This window comes from Plutella xylostella, chromosome Z (assembly GCF_932276165.1).
Source record: "Plutella xylostella chromosome Z, ilPluXylo3.1, whole genome shotgun sequence".
Taxonomy (NCBI): domain Eukaryota; kingdom Metazoa; phylum Arthropoda; class Insecta; order Lepidoptera; family Plutellidae; genus Plutella; species Plutella xylostella.
This window is the reverse complement of record NC_064012.1, coordinates 7,317,876-7,335,687: the sequence shown is the minus strand read 5'-3', so window position 1 is coordinate 7,335,687 and position 17,812 is coordinate 7,317,876. Positions and strand designations below refer to the sequence as shown.

General features: G+C 35.9%; 1 protein-coding gene across 2 annotated transcripts in view; it reads right to left on the bottom strand.

The window, feature by feature from the left end:
• Rdl-2 (gamma-aminobutyric acid receptor subunit beta-like) overlaps positions 1-17,106 on the bottom strand; it is a 39,097-nt gene extending 21,991 nt beyond the window's left edge. Inside the window, exon 1 of one of the 2 annotated variants that reach the window (XM_048632365.1) lies at positions 16,441-17,106. In XM_048632365.1, the coding sequence (XP_048488322.1) occupies positions 16,441-16,529 (89 nt within the window). In that variant the 5' untranslated portion in view covers positions 16,530-17,106. 2 annotated transcript variants of the gene reach the window in all.
• Between the last annotated feature and the right edge of the window lie 706 nt (positions 17,107-17,812).

Sequence of the window (17,812 nt, the reverse complement as noted above, 5' to 3'; positions counted from 1 at the left end):
CGATTTGATGAAACTTAGTAAACTAATACCGCTTTTTAAATCTGGTGAGAAAAATGATCCCAATAATTTTAGGCCTGTATCAGTTTTGTCAGTACTGAGTAAAATATTTGAAAAAATTATGCTGCATCAAATGCTTTCGCACTTTAGTATTCACGGCCTTCTCCATAACCAACAGTTCGGTTTCACCAAAGGTCGATCTACAACTGACGCTGGTGTCGCGTTGGTCAAACACATATTTAGTGCTTGGGAGGAACGTCTTGATGCTGTGGGTGTATTTTGCGATCTATCGAAAGCATTTGATTGTGTGGATCATGCCACTCTACTTATGAAACTTAAATATTATGGGCTAACTGGCAAAGCTCTTACATTATTGGAATCATACTTGAGCAACAGAACTCAACTAGTTGACATAAATGGAGTGCGTTCGGCTGGCTGTCCTGTCAGTATGGGTGTTCCCCAAGGCTCGATTTTAGGACCATTCTTGTTTCTTGTATATGTTAACGATTTACCGTTTTTGGTAGATAAATTATGTGAGATAGTACTGTTTGCTGATGATACTTCACTTATATTTAAGTTGAAGCGACAAGAAGTCAATTTTGCCAATGCAAACAGTACTCTTTCCATAGTTGCTAATTGGTTCACTGTAAATAATTTAGCTCTTAAATCCAAGAAAACAAAATGTATTAAATTCACTTTGCCTAATGTAAGACAAGTAGAGACATATTTGACATTGAATAACGATAAGCTAGAGTTAGTAAATGAAACGGTATTCCTGGGTATTACAATTGACTCAAAGTTGCAATGGGGACCCCATATTGAGAGGATAAGCGGTAGATTGAGTTCTGCAGCTTATGCGGTTAGAACCATTAGACAGTTAACAGATGTAGATACAGCCAGGCTTGTGTATTTTAGTTATTTTCATAGTGTTATGTCTTACGGAATTCTATTGTGGGGACGAGCGGCTGACATTAATCAAATCTTTATTCTGCAAAAACGAGCAATTCGAGCCATATATGTATTAGGGTCTAGAATTTCATTAAGAGATACGTTTAAGGAAATAGGTATACTAACTGTTCCATGCCAATATATCTATGAAAATATTATGTATGTTCGTAAAAACTTAAATTCATTTAGTAAAGTAGGAGCCACTCACGGTATTGAGACCAGAAACAAAAATAAGTTGCTTTTCCCCACACTCAGACTTTCGAAAACAAACACATCATTCATGGGGAACTGTATACGTTTTTATAATAAATTATCAAATGAAGCAATAAACCTTACTGAGCAAAAATTTAAGAATTATGTTAAAGCTACATTATGTAGTAAAGCTTACTATAGTATAAATGATTATTTAAACGACAAAAACGCGTGGTCTTGTCCACCTCAGCTAAGGCTATTGAAAAAATGAAATGGATATAGGTACTTAAGTAAAATTGTAGGCACTAGATATAAGTAAAAATTGTAATAGATTATAAGGAAAAAGTTGAAAAGATGCTCGAGGAGTTTCTTTCGCCATTTCTTTCCTTCTCAATGACAGGGCCTTTGTGAAATGGTGGTAGATGACTATCGACAAATAATTGTAAAATTTTACGTCGATTAAACCATTTGAATTTGAATTTGACAAGAACAAGCCGGACTAAAACTCCGAAGTGTGACTCTATTCATGGACAGAAATTGACGGCTGAATGATGTAGCGGTTAGCGACCCTGACTGCTATGCCGAAGGTGATTTTCTCCCCTGCACTGTTTAAACGAATCAACAATAAGAGTTAATAAGTGAACAAGGCCCAAGTTCATGTCATTAAGTCAAGGGTTTCTCAAGAGAAATAAAAAAAAACGTTATTTTTTCAAGAAAAGCCAACGGCGTTAAGTCTCAGTTGAGTGATACTTCGATGACGAGGGCACTTAGGAGCACTCGGGCAGCTTATACTGCTCCATGTTCCTTATCGAAACTTGCGCCTGCAAAATTAAATGTGAACTCTATAGTAACTTGATGAGATTGTTAGGTACTTAAATAAAAAAACTAGATGCATTTTAATTATTTACATTTATCTAACTCGCGCCCAGATTCAAAACGGCGATATTCAAACTGATAGCAATTAACAATCCATAAGCAGCGTCGCCGTTGCTCGCCTGTCAAACATCTGTCAGATCCATACAAGTTCCGTCAGAGTTGACTAGAGAGCAACTTTGCTTAAAGATGGTTAATTATGCACGCTTGTATGATCGCTGGTGGTGACCCCATCGGTATCGGTGTTGTAACTAGCGTTCTATTTTCACTTGTTTCTTCAAGCTCGGCGAGCTGTCTTGCTACATGAGAGGCCTCCATGCAGCACCGGCGCATGGTCATATTTCTGAAGAGCGTGCTGGTGGGTCAGGGACGTTGCGGTAGTCACAATCATCGGGTGCATCACTTTCTTGGTCTTTGTTGTCTTTATTGATTAATCGTGCACTACAAAATAATACATGCAGCTGTTGATACATTCCGGGCTCGTGATTAGGTTAGGTACGACTACAAATTTAGATTATTGATCAGATTCTTAAATAGAAGTCTTTCGTTCGGTATTGTCCACGTCCCTTCGCTTGGCCTTTTTAGGTTTACACGTGGACTTTATATTAGGATATCTTGATATAAAGTTGCAATGTAAAATCTAATGCACAAAATTTATTGTACAGTTAATGTAACCTATTGTGGCTTAAATTAATTTACAAATTGTTTTAGGAAAAAAGTATCTGCAATGTGTCATAAAATAATAGCAATTAAAGCCATTTACACACACACACTCACGCCTTGTACTAATGTACTCCCTTGCGGGGTAGGCAGAGGTACATTGCTGCACCCACTTTTCGCCAGAGTGTTATGTTCCCAATGTAATGGGGGGCGGGCCTATTGCCATTTTACGGGCACATCCAAGACCTGAGAACAAATATCTGTGTTTAAACAAATATCTGCCCCAGCCGGGAATCGAACCCGGGACCTTCGGCTCAGTAGTCAGGGTCACTAACCACTACGCCATTCAGTCGTCCTTTTTTAAAACCATTTATTACCAAATTAAACCCATTCACTTATCGGTGAAGAGTCGACCCGAACGCCAGCGCGATAAAATTTTCCTTTCACGTCAAACTCAATGAGATCTCTCGAGTTTGAGTATCATTTGCCTTGATGTTATAATGTTACTTCATAAAAAAGACGATGGTTAGTTTCCAGTGATTGTTGGTATTTTGAAAAGATTTTCATCTTCGGTTAGAGTGGTTGTAGCTCAGTCGGCCAACATATCTATAGAATAGAATGAGGGTTCAATAACCGTGACATGCATCTTTTGATGAATTAAATAATAAATTTATTATAAATACGCTCACGGCCGCAGCCGAGAATTCATTTCGTACTAATCAGGATATAACCTCTATAACCTCATATCACACCATAGCTCTGCAGTGTGATTCTATAAAGCTAATTGTCAAAACTCGGTTCGGAGTGAGTTTTGCTCTAACTCTAAACCAATAATCATTTCTTTTAATTATCTTTTCATTTATCTCCATAAATAGCAAAGCCGACTAAGAGCCTTCAACTACATTCAAGAAGTCCTAATTTTTTAAAACGAAGCGATAAAACTCAACCCGAAATTTCACTCTGTATACCGGGCATTTTAATACACGATTTTAAACTAAAATTGTATTGTTGCATGCCTGTTATTGATCCTTCCCTACTCAAGAACCAAGTAGTCTACTTCAACGGTTATTTCCTATTTCCCAGATAAAGCCATGTCAATGCAACTTTAGTTTATATTTTTATTGTATTGTTAACTTTGCTAAGTTAGGTAGTCGTTTCTACTCAGTGGTCTGTAAAGTTCGCTGTTTCTACTGCGTGGTTTTATTTATGATTTGGTTTGTTACACTAACTACCAGCAAAGGGGTTTCCGTATTACCATTAGATGATTTTAATCGGTAGCCAAAAAAACATATTTACTCCAGTTTTTGTTTTAAAACACCGATATCTTATAACACTCTTTATGTGGCGTCGGTGGTTAAAGCAGAAGAGCGGGGCAGCGGGTGGCTCGGGTGAACTTTGCCTTTTTTCCAAATGCGACTCTCAAGTTTATCCGCCGACTATAGCTCGAGATAGGGTACGAAAGTTACCTAATTATAAAAGTCTGTGGGTCGATTCTGAATAGCTGCATGCTTGGATATATTTATTCTGGTGCAAGGTTAAGCTAAGCTTTAATTTAGCTCCAAGCGGTTCTATACGGTAGATTTATTCAATATAAATTCTTATGAGGTAAACCGTTTATTATTCTAGATCTATTTATGCCTCGTATATCCCTTATTATTCTAAAACCGTCATTGAAAATGATGGAGAAGCAACTTACATATTTTTTATTTTAAAAACCCCTTAGTAAGTTTTAGCACTGTCCAAATGCCTATTCCATTTTTTTATAATAATTGCACAAATTCACAAAGGTACCTACATAGTTTTTGTATTATATTCCTTACAGAATTGACAAGCTTTTTTCTAGAATTGCTTTTCGAAATATGAAATTAAATTTTATCTTTTTGCGGATTCAGTGTTTTTTATTTACCTACATACGTTGTCGTATCAAGTAAACAGAAAATATTGATATGAATATGATTTTATCGAAGCTTATATTTCAATTTGTAAGAAAGCTTCTGCTCAAATATAAGAAATAAGATTTTTTCTATAGAAAATAAAAGTGATTTTTATTATTATTATGTAGCGTTTTTTTCCATCCCCATCTCAGGACCATCCACCTTGAAGGCATACATGGGGCTTAAATCAAATTCAGAGCCAATTTCACAACAATCCTAACTAATATTATACATAGATGCGAAAGTAACTGCCTGACTCTCTTACTTTAGAATAAATCCTAACTAATATTATAGATGCGAAAGTAACTGCCTGACTCTTTTACTGTAGAATAAATTTGATATATCCTAACTAATATTATAGATGCGAAAGTAACTGCCTGACTCTCTTACTATAGAATAAATTTGATATAATAGGTTTTGTATTTATTGCAGACAACTGAAAAACTTTAATACCGCGTTGTAGGATTTCATAGTAATTTGTCTCGGTTCCATACATCCTCTGTGTATTGCGCTTTTACTGCCATCTGTTGGTCGTGACCGCCAATGTCTGTCTGTCTATTACTCTTTCACGCCAAAACTACTGAACGGATTTGAATGAAATTTGGTATACATATGGTCTAGACCCTGAAAAAGAACATAGGCCTTTTTATTGCGAAACGGAAGTTGTAAGGGGTTAAAGGGGAGGGGGAGGGAGTTAAAAGTTGTATGCGTATGTAATTTTAAAAGATAACTGCTATGCCGAAGGTCCCGGGTTCGATTCCCGGCTGGGGCAAATATTTGTTGAAAGAAATTGTAATATATATTTTTTTAATTTTATATTTAAGCACTTGAACTTGATGAGCTACCATTAAACATTTGTTCTAGCGTTTTTGAAACTTCGACCTGTGAGGGAATGAAATAGGGATTCAAATTTTGTATGAAGTTCGTCATTTTTGAAAATAAAATATTATATTTTGTATTTAGGCACTACATAATCACAAAAAATGATAATTAGCATTAAAAAAAATTACCAGTCCCCGGGTGTAATATAGGGGTTGAAAGTTTTTCGGATGTTGAGTTTTAGAAATTTAATTTATATAGTAGCTACTAAGTCCGCTCACAGATGGCGTAGTCGTGTTAGTTCGTGTAGATCGCGGTATGGTTTGATCTTAGCTGATGTACTTATAGTTTGTATGAATTTGCAGTAGGGTCCTAGGGTCCTCGAAAACAACCAAATAAACGACTGTACTTTACAATACGAAGTTTCATTCATTGTCATTTGGTTCTTATGCGTCATTTTTGAAGATAAAACCATGAAACTTAGTACGTAGGTGTCTTAGGATAAATGTGCAGAGATTTTCTACATACAGAATTCCCATGACTGACACGCACACGATATCAACGCATAGGCTAAACGTAGCGTAAGCACTTAACATTTGGAAGGGACGTAGCTTATGTACGTACCACAAAAACGGAAGTTAGCTGTTGAAATTCGGCATATAACTTAGGCTGTTTCTAACAGCATGCGGATTTGATCACGCACGCGGGATTTCCTTGCACGCGTTCATACAAGTATTCATTGTAACGCGTGGAATATGCACACGAGATGGGGGAAAATGGCGTGCTATGCCACGTGCGTGATGAAATCTGCATGCTGTTAAAACAGCCTTAAAGCTTAGTTACAATAGGATATTGCAAGATACCTAGATGTTTTCAATCTAACATGTCTGCACACCTTAGTAAAGTTATGGTTTTGTTATGAAAAATGGGAGTTAAAGTGAAAAATATGAAGGATGAAAAAACCAAAACTGCATAAGTTAGATGCTTGAAATTAAACATTTATAAATTAACCATACAAGTCTGTGCTCTATGAAGTCATGAAAATCATTTTTAGTCAAGTATCTTGTTACTTATTTATATGTCAACTTTCATCTAATTTAATACCACCATGGCATGTTATTGGGTAGGTACTTAGGTAGTTCGGGAATCGTCCACGGCAAAATAATTTTAAGGTGAAGCGAAGCTCACGAGCAACAGCTAGTAATCTATAAATGAAAATGGTATAAGATTATTTCCAACAATGGTGGAACATAAAATCGGGAATATGGAAGAACTATGGCCCCTGCCGCTGCCTGACCTATATTATGTTTCACATACAAAGGTATAATCTCACGTCATTCATTGTCCCTGGAAAGCCCCTCGTTCCTCAACTTCTCCTAACTAGATTGGACAGATTCTCATTTTATATACGTAGTTCGGGGCAGACTGATGCTGTGAAGAAGCGGGTCGAGCATGGACTCCTGACACAGGTGGCATGGTCACAATAAGATTTTTTTAAAGATTAATTAGAAATATTATCCATTATCGAAGTCCACAAATTTTCTGTCTGCAGAAAAACGCGAAATCTCGAAACGCGAATCTAGTATTTATTTATTTATTTTTAATAAATATACTTAGTAAAATTGGGAAAAAATCGTAAGTCCATTTTATGTATACCGCGAACAAAATACAATTTTAATTTGAAAGTGTTTACTTTATTGGGTATCCTAACTAGAAGTACAAAATAAACAGGTTTTTCTCCTGTAATATTTGGTCGCGTGGAGATACGAGATTTAAGATCCAAGGTGACGATTGGCTTTCTACTTTAGAAGCGAAATCTCTGCAGATATGCGCCCTACATGAGCTATCAGTAGCTGTAGCTAGATACACGGATCACCATTTATGCACTCGGGTGCACTTTCGTGATTAGTGCTGCCTCCTCCTCATTTTAATCTTTCCAAATGTCAGGTAGTACATCTAAAGTGTGCATATTTTAAAATCTCTCCTCCATATCTTTTCTTTGCTCAACAGCAATAAATAATTTAGGTACTTGAATTTAACGCTGCCTTTAATATTTTATGATTATGAGTATCATAGGTACGGTGGCCTGCGCCTAAAAGTGTACAGGCGGAGTTTTTAAAATAGCGATCCCTGATGATGACGGGACCAGCTACATCTGTTATAAATCCGGGGACGTGTTGTGTGTGATGTGTGTAGCAGTGGTGTTTATGTGGATGTGCTTGAGCAGCATGTGAGCTTGAGATCGCTATTTCAAAAACTCCGCCTGTATACTTTTAGGCGCAGGCCACCGTACATAGAAATGCGATATAAATTTATCATTAATGAACATCAACAATAAAGTAGTTTTCAGTTTAATTCTAATGAGTACAAAATGTCGATGGTAAACTCCAAGCTTGTCAGGCGATTTAGAGATACCACACATAATAAAAAATACACCTATGAACAAACATCAGTCTTTTAACTAATATTTTTGCTCCGGCCGGAAATCGAACCTGGGACCCTCGGCATACAGAGTCACTAACCACTACGCCATCCGATCGTCATTCGTCACAATACGCTAACGCGACTGTAATGACTAATAACCAACTTTGTGGACTAGTATCCTATAGTCACGTACCTAGATTTAGCTACTATGAAAGTTAGAAATTATATTTTTTGAAAAGTAATATAAATAAGTGTAGAAACAACATGTTCTGAAGAAGTTAATTCCCCTCCGTAACTAATAAATACTATCAGGGGTATTTAAAAAAGGATAGAACAAAAAATATATTTTTTATTCTCTAATTTGACCACTATAAAATGTGGTATATCTGGTAACCTAGGTCCGATTTTATCGCTCAATATTGTTGTGTAAATGAAGCGCTTATTGATACCTTGGTGAATGCTTGGCAATGTCAAGGCGAGGGCAGAAATCCGATTTCAGGTCTGTTGTTCTTGGCCGCAGTCTAATGTGTCACTTTGATTTAGACTTCAATCTAGGTTGGTATTTTACTTGATGGGAAGTGACCACGAGAAGTATAGATTAGTTACCTTGCGTCGCTATGTACTAAAAATATATAATACGATAGAGCGATTGTAGATACCTTTTGAAAGAGCATGTGTAACTTCGAATCTCAATAGTCTCATGTCACACTGTTTCAAAATTATGAGATTATTATTAAGTAACTACCTAAATCAATTTCACTGTAGTTATACAACCTATAAATAACAATACCAAAATTTTTATGAAAATATTGTATTTTCAAAACAAAATAAAAGTCTCTTTTGTTGATCTGTTACGTCAGATTAAAATGAAAATATAAATCATTTTATAAGCCGCATATTTTTATCAGTTTCGTTTTACGTAAATGCCACACCAGAATGAAGGTTGAAAAAATAAAGAAATGAAGTTCATCTATTCGCTATGTTTTCCAGAAATTGTTCATCCATATAATCCAACCGCCCGGTCTAGGTGAGCTAAACTAGGTCATGTTCAAACCTTTAATTAGTTTATAAACTAATTATGAAAGTTGCTGCGGGTGAACTTTTTCACAGTATTTTCTTTACAAGCTTAGTAAAAGCATCTTGGAATGCTGAAGGTCAATTCTCATCATTTTATACAGAATGTTTCACTGACAACATCTTTATTGTAAAGCAGGGCAAGGTCAAGAATTTTTTTTTCTTTTTTTGTTACTGACAGCTATACAATGTGTTTTTTTTCGAACCCGACAAACTTTAAGGGGGGATTCTACGAGTTCATAAAAATCAGCCCTTGACTCTAGACTCTTGGAACGGCCACATCCCATGCTTTGATATTGAATATAGCATGTTTTTAGTACTTTTCCAAGGTTTTTATGAGAGAAACAAGGTTTTTATGAAAGAATCACGTAATTTTTAACATACCGGATCCGGTAGGTACAACAAAATTATCGGATCCGCCAGATTACCGGATCTGCAGGACCGGGTTGCAATCCCTAAATGCGCAATCAACGCAATGAAGACATGAGAGCAGCGAATTGTCACCAAGTGGTCAACGCGCCGTCCATATGTGAAACTTACGAACGATGCGAACCGGTGGACGCTACGAAGTCGATATAGTGAACGTATACCCAAAATTCATATAAAGAAGAAGGCACATGATACGAGGCGGAGCGGTGTGGGTACTGGGTGGCTGTAATAAGCTGTGACCCCGGATCAGAAATCAGAAAAAAAATCTTAATCAAAATCAGGATTGATGGATCAATAAGATACTCAATTCAACTTAACCATAACATTCATAACTTAGTACCATTTGACCTTTTCTATCAATTACTAAGTTTAAAAATAACTTCATATAGAAATAAGCTTTAACATGTATGTTTTCAATATCTGATACAACGTGGGCAGAATAAACTCGCAATCAAATGGCCTCATGCAGAATGCATCTCGCATTGGTTCTATTTCTGTTACTTTGAGCTGAAATGTATTTCAATATACGTACAAGTAGACCAATCAGACACGGTCCGTATTATATCACGGTTGTCAAGCTTATTTCCATGCATCAAAGGCTCTCAGATAAAGCCCTTTGGATATAATTATTTATGTGAATTAATACAGACTTATTCGTCACTAAAATGAAGTTATGAACCTCGCATTTCATTTTAGTAATTCAGTAAATTTCATGATTTTATTGGTTCCAGTCGTAATAATTAAAAAATATTGTTTATTTAAAACAAATGCTTTATTTAAACTAAGTTGTTAGAACTAGGTAAAGTTCGTTGCCAATGATCATTGCCCACCGATTTACGAATTATACAAGAATAACTCGAAATATATTTGGTTTTTAATTATTTTCGTACTAATTCTCTGTAACTATCCGGTGCTTTTTTGTAATTCAAATTCACTTGTAAGGTCAGGTGGTGTAAGAGGGACGCTGGGGGAAGAGAGACAGTGGCTAATAAAACGAAAACTATAATGCGCAGCTCTATGGTCACTAGATCGATAAAACAGTATTAGGCGTAGTTCAAATATTCTTGGATTGATGGCGCTGGAACACGGCAACTAAGCGAGTTAAAGAGAAAAAAACAGTCGACAAGCTAAAAAAACAACTACCTTGCGCGTTCCTTGTTTAAGTTATTTTTAATATCAAAAACGGTTGTTGTTGCTGTTGATTGTTATGGTAAGTGTAACTATTACGTTTAATCTATATTTAATTGATACATTGTTTGAAACGTGTGTTTTTAGTGCTTTTTCGATGTCAGTAAAACATTACCTTCAAAATGGCAAGGTGGGAAAGAGGAACAGCTTTACCAGGTTAAGAGAAACATGTGTTCCTCTTTCCCGGTTTCAGGGGTTACAAACATTTTTTAAATCCGCTAAAATATAACACGTTCCGTAAATAGCCATTATTTGCTTACCTATTTATTTGTTACAGAAAAAGCAAAATGCCTCGAGCTTACGTTTGTAAGAAAGACCGATAGAAGTTCTTTACTATTAGCCAAGACTGAATGTAAAGAAAAAGAGACTTATTTTTATGCTTATTTTTATATACCTAAGCTAGACTGATTTTGATTATAGTTTACATTTCACTACGAATGTTATTGTTTGTAACAGTATTATAGTTGTGATACATTGTTGCTTGTTATTACGCGTATAGACCAAAGTGATAAAAGTACAAAAGTGTTAGAAGTTTATGTTTTGTTTCTTTTGAGTTGATTTTTTTAATGATAATTAAAGAAATTTATTAATACATTATCTGTTTTTAGATTTACATTCATTTAGTTAATAGCACAAAAAGTTTAGCACCCCTGTCCTTACCTATATGTTCCTCTTACCCCAAATTACGATTTTGTTTGCTGTCATCTCAATAAAGACGTTATTTTAAACGGTGTTAGGTTCAATTCCTTTTACTTATTTTTTTTTTCAAATATGCTATAATAAACACTTAAAAACATGAGTTATTACTTAAAAGTATCGGCGTTCCTCTTACCCCAAATCTCGGGAAAGAGGAACGTTTTTAAGACCTAGCTTTGTTGCTAAATTGTTCCGTAATTACACAAAGAATTCTGTGTCAAAAAAATTTAAGTACCTATATGTTAAAAACGAAGATTTGTTTCTATTAATATCGAAATTAATGCATTATTTTGGTAGCTGTAGGCCAAAATATGCAATTTCCAGTAAGGTAAGTTTCTTACCCCACCTGACCTTATATTTATTAATATGCAAATTGTAGATGACAGTATGTACGCTAAAAGCATTTACTGTTTGTGTTACGAATTTCATTTAAGTACAATTATTTTACTTTGATAGCGTAACCTAACACGTATAAATTTACAAAGAATAATAATTCTAAAGGTACAGTCAGTTATCCCCAGATAAAGTTTCTTAATTATTTATAAGTACAAGTATCTATCTAGATACCTACATGTGTATCTAGATACATGCATAATAAGTGAGTGACCAATAAAATAACAGAAATTTAATAGTTAAACAGGATAAAACAATCCAGGGAATAGGAAGGGGAGGATAGATATGATATTAAAATAAATAATAATATAGTATAGGTATATTTGATGAAGAAAAATTGAAGGGAAGACAGGAAGAGGAAGACCTAGAAAAAGTTATGTAGACCAACTTAAGAGCAAGGCAAAGGTCGTGTCGTACCAATAAATGAAAGAACTGGCTTGTGACAGACCGCGGTGGCGGGAACTACATCGACAAGAGCAAGGCTCTTAAATTTAAGAAGAAGAAGATATCTGGTGATGTAAGTAAGTGTATGCCAGATGTGTGTGGGTGCAAGAGTGTGTAGGGAAGAGTACGTCAATTATGTGTGTACCTAAGTGTATAAGTGTTTCAGAAATATGTTTCTTGTCTTGTCACAATTGGTTGTATGTTGCAACAAGGAGATGTAGTGGTGCCTATCCGCACTCGAAGGCGCGAAGTACCCGTGAAGGATTAGTGTGGATCCGATTAGAATATTCCTCGCGGCTTGAACCCAAAAATTTATGGTTTTTTGTCCCGCGTCCGATATTAGGCTGTTTTTAACAGCATGCGGATTTGATCACGCAAGCGAGATGGCACGCCATTTTCCCGCGTCTCGCATGCATATTCCACGCGTTAAGCGGTTTTTAACAGCATGCGGATTTGATCATGCACGCGGGATTGCCCCGCACGCGTTCATTGTAACGTGTGAAATAAGCACGCGTAACGCAGGAAAATGGCGTGCCATCCCGCGTGCGTGATGAAATCAGCATGCTGTTAAAAACAGCCTTGGCGTGTGAGTGCGGATGCGGATGGGCCTTTAGTGAGTCAGCTGGTGGACCCGAACAACTGATGAGCAGCTCGCTGTTCGCCGCTTCGACTTGGCACGCGGTAACTTATTGAGTTGGTCGGCTCAATGGAATCGAGTCGATGTCTAACTAAGATTGCAAAGCATTGTCGCTCTGAGCAGTATGCGTCTCGATTTAAGGGTATATAATATATGTAATTTAATTTCCTTCACTGGAAGGTGCCGCAGCAGTGGGGAAGTGGTGGGTTGTAGTGATTTGTAATATGTACATAGATATATTTAAGAGAAATTCCCACGGAAATAATTGTCATTATTATTAAATTTTTATATCGATTTAAATTTTTAATTAAATTTAAATTACAAAAACGTATCGTAAGTTATAATTATTGAAATATGTTTGTAAATTATGTTAAATTGTTTGTACCTTTTGAATGAAATTATGAACACTTGATAGATATTATGATAAATTAATTATGTAGCATGTTCCTTATATTAATATGATTATGTGTATGCAATGCATGCTTTGGAATGAAATCTAGATCAATGTAAGTACTTCAATGCTTCTTAATTTGTAACGATTTTATTCTATTTGTGTACCAAATAAATTAAATAAAATATATTTTTTTTATTATCGAAAAATATTTTTTTTACCCCCCCTACCATAAAGCGATTGATTCGAAAAATTAAATAAGGTGTGGGGTAAGTATCGTTAAAAAGGTATCTTTAAATACAAACAAAAATTGTCTTCAAACCATGTGGATCAAAGTTTGACTAGGGGGTTCGATCATCAAACTCGTCTCGAGATATGATAATACAAAGTTAAAATTAGAGCGTCCCCCCCCTTACCTTTTAAAATATAATAACAATAATTCTGAAAAAAATGTGCTGTATACCTTTAAGTAAGTACGTTCAACTAAAACTATAGCGGATTCTGTAACATACATAGTTATTTTTATACAACTCGACCATCTTATGACGTGCAGTTGCCCTAACTAAAGGGTAATGTATGGGTTTTTTTTGTGTCAAGCGGTCGGCCCAGCTTATGGCTACGGAACCCTTTCATGTGCGTGTCCGACACGCTCTTTGCCGGTATTTTTATACGATTAATTTAAAATTTGAACACAATATTTACGTTTTCAGTTGATAGTATTCTGATGCGCTGTTAAATATAGTTCAATAATGCTGACGGCGTCATGAACCCAGCATTTTTAGTTTATCAGTACGTATGTAATTTGGTGCTATTGTCACTAGAACTTTTACATTGCTCTTAAGTGAATTATCCGATTTTCATAAGTTTCATTAATTGATTAAATATTAAAATTACTATCAACATACCTACATGATTTCGTTATTAAAATTACTATCCACAAGTTGTCTATTAACATTAGATCTGCTGACGCTAATATGGCAAATTCAAAGCTACATAACCTCTATGTACTACGTAGTATTTGTGTATTGGAACGAGGATCGGTAGTTACTGCTTTAATATTTGAACCTGGCAGTCCGCTTGCAAATAAATAAAACGATCACGTGCCCCGGGCTTTCGGATCCGCAAGCTCGAGCGCCATCTTGCGGGGATTTACCTACGATACGTACCGAAATGTATTTATTTTGCTCTTAGGTATAGTCATCGCTATAAACACAGTTACACTTTTGTGCCTTTTCAAAGTATACATTCGGAAACTGTTAGTTACTTGTCTATCGGATTGGTTGTTATTAACAAACAATATAATTATAGACTTGTTTATATGAAACATTTCGGCAAGGTACAACGCTGTATATAGATACAATTTAGTGAATATATCTATCTAAGGTTGGCTTTACCATCACCAATATCGTTAATCTTTAGTACTAACCACTCGAGTCACTTGACTTTGGACGATTAGATATTATTGCATTTTGCGTTAGCGATCACCGCATTAGTGTGACTGTAAAACCAGCCTAAAAATTAATAAAATAATAGGTAACTTTAATAAGAACATGTGGCAACATCGCACATACGGCCATCCGACCAAGCTAGGCAGAGCATATAATGTTGGTATTGGACAGCTGATATATCTGGGCAGATACATAAATATATATATATATATACATATTGACACCCAAGACCCGAGTACAAATATCTGTGTTTTTAAACAAATATCTGCCCCGGCCGGGGATCGAACTCGAGACCTTCGGTATAGCAGTCAGGGATTTGGTCGTCAAAACTATGTAAGTTTAAATAATTATGTTGACGACTTCTGTGGAAAACCAATCATATAAATAATGTAAGAGAATTATCGATTTTTGAAAGTCTTTTCAGTCTCTTCTTAAAATTAAAATAATATTTTTATGTACCTAAGTAACTATCTCGATCTGATGATGTGCACATTATGGTCATAATAATATTATTAAGTAAATTAAGCAAGCTTGCAGTACGAAATTTTGAAATAAAAAATTCTTTATTAGCTTTTGTTTTTCTTTTATGTGATAATGATAATAACCATATTTCAATTATTTACTTATTACAAATTTGAACACATGGTTATGTTTACTCTATAACCCATAAGAGTTTTATATTCGGTCCAAACATTAACCTAAAAATGTATTTCTAAACCATTGTTTTTTTTATTTGAATTCAATAGATTTGAAATTTGAGTAGTTAATTTTTTTCAATAAGTACTTGTAACAACTTATAACTTTAAATTAATAGTCAGTTTGATGTATCTAGTGTTACATTAGCATCTTAATTCATAATATCTATTATCGAGACCAATTATTTATAGTTGATTAACCGAACGACTTAATTGATACCGTTTACTACCCGATATTACCATAATTTACATAAAATCATACCCTCACGCTAATGAAAACACCTACACATATTTAAAATCTGGGAACATACGCTAGGAATTCTAATGGCGAATAAAATGTACAAACTTAACAAAATAATCAATAAATATTACTTTGTGTATGAATTATGACCAAACTGTAAAGAAGATGTTTATGATTTTTTTATTTTGGCTCGGTATAATAACAGGGTGAGTGAAAATTATTTAACAAAACGGCTTTGTCTCACCATTTATGTTAGGTAAGTAACAATTATAATTATACACTCGCTATCAGACTACAATTTTATAATTTAGAGTCGGCATTTTGATCTTTTCATCGCGAGCGAGTGTATACAATATTGTAGAGATTATAATTTACCGAGCGCTGTTAAGTAACGGAAGCTAACCATAAACAATGTTCTTATTGGAAGTTTTATGTTAGTCACTATCAACTTGGTAGTAAATTTTGTATACAGATAGTAATAGCAAACCCCAACCTTTGGGACGCACTAATTTGTAGCAGGTATCAAATGTTATAATATTGAAGCACCGCTGTAGAATTTTTTATTATATTTCACAGTCATCGTAAAAAATATTTCTTGAATATGTCTTCGTTAAAAATTTATCATGTTGTAGAAAAATCCCAGATGATTAATGAGCACCATGTGGTATGACAAAAAACGAGTAAGCCTGAGTATGATGGATGGTACATGTGTACAGTTGTGCGACGAGACTAGGTATCATGCTAACGACGAAGCCATAGAGCCACTCAATCCTTTTAAACAAATCTCAAAAAAATATAGAAACCGGTATGTAATGAGAGTAAATACACAAGTTGTAGCTATGGCTTCGGTGGGAGATGGGGTGGGGAGGGGGGGTGGCGCGAACATTCCCGGGCGCGAGCCGAATGTTTGATGCGTTGCGGCATGATCAATAGGTGATGTGTGAGGGCGGTACTCACGCGGCATGGTCAGCATGCGGCAGGCAGGCCACGGCCAGCGCCAGGATGACGGCAGCGCCAGGCACGCCGCGGCGGCCTCTGCCTTGCATGGTGCACGCGTCCGCGAGCGCCCTAACGGACGCACTACAAGCTCCGCGTCTCGATCAACCCGCCGGCGAACTAACGTGATCTACGGGAGCAGAGGCGCTAGCAACCCGCGCCTGCGCCCGCCGCCTATCGACCGCGGCCCGGCCGTCTCCTTCCGCTCGCTACGGCTACGATAACGCTCAGATCCTCACTCCGAGCCTTATCGAGCGACAAACAGTCTAAAGACTCTATCTCGCCGCCGCACCATGGTGAATCCGCCAACATACTTCAGACGGGACCGGAATCGGCCGCCTAAGCTTCAACGTAACCTTGCCATTTATACCGCTTATTTGTAAACAATACTACCTACTATAAAAGCTTAATTGAAGGTCAATCTGAAAGAGTAAACCTTGAATACTGGAAATTCTATTGAAAACTTTATGAAGCCATGGAACCGGTCTAGAAAATTTAATTTCATCTGAAGTTGTTAGGTGTATTGAAGATTCCGTAGCAACACTTTAATAACGGTCGTATTTAAATTGGACTTTTAAATCTATTCATTTTTGTTTTATGGCTTCACCTACGACGAGTATGATTGCTATATTATTTTAATTATAAATATGTACGTACAATCTTACATACAATAATATATATAGGTAATTATTTAAGGTCCTTTTTGGAGAAAAATGCTAGGGTGCTACCCAAGGACGCCACTGAACTGTTTATACTGTTTGTGTATAATGTAATATTAAGATAATGAAAGCAAATATCGGTAGGTATAGTTTTTCTTCAGGAAAAGTGAAAATAACTTTCTAATAAATAATATGCTTTTTACGGAAGTTATGATTTGTATAATTATCGGCACTGCGCTGTAAGATTGTACCTTTTTTTGGTGGCCATTTAGGATATTAGATCTCAGTAATAAATAAAATATGAAATGCCCAAAAAAAAACATTGGATATAAAGCTTTTCTGACCGATAAAACCAAATGACTTGTCCAGTTGCCTTAAAATTACATTAAGGCCCTGTTTCACAATGTCTGGTTAGTGGCTACTTGTGAGATAAAATGCATACTGTCACTGTCAAAAAAATAATAACAGACAGTAACAGCATGTATTTTATCTTACAGGTAGCCACTAACCAGACGTTGTGAAACAGGGCCTAAAAGAACTAAATAATTAGTGTGCCCCCGCCAAGTCGAGCAAAACAGCGGCGGAGCGGCGCGACTGAACCAATACTAATTTAACCGAAGCATTTCAGGCCATATTCGACCGCATTGTAACTTCGTTGTGTATAAAATTAGAAG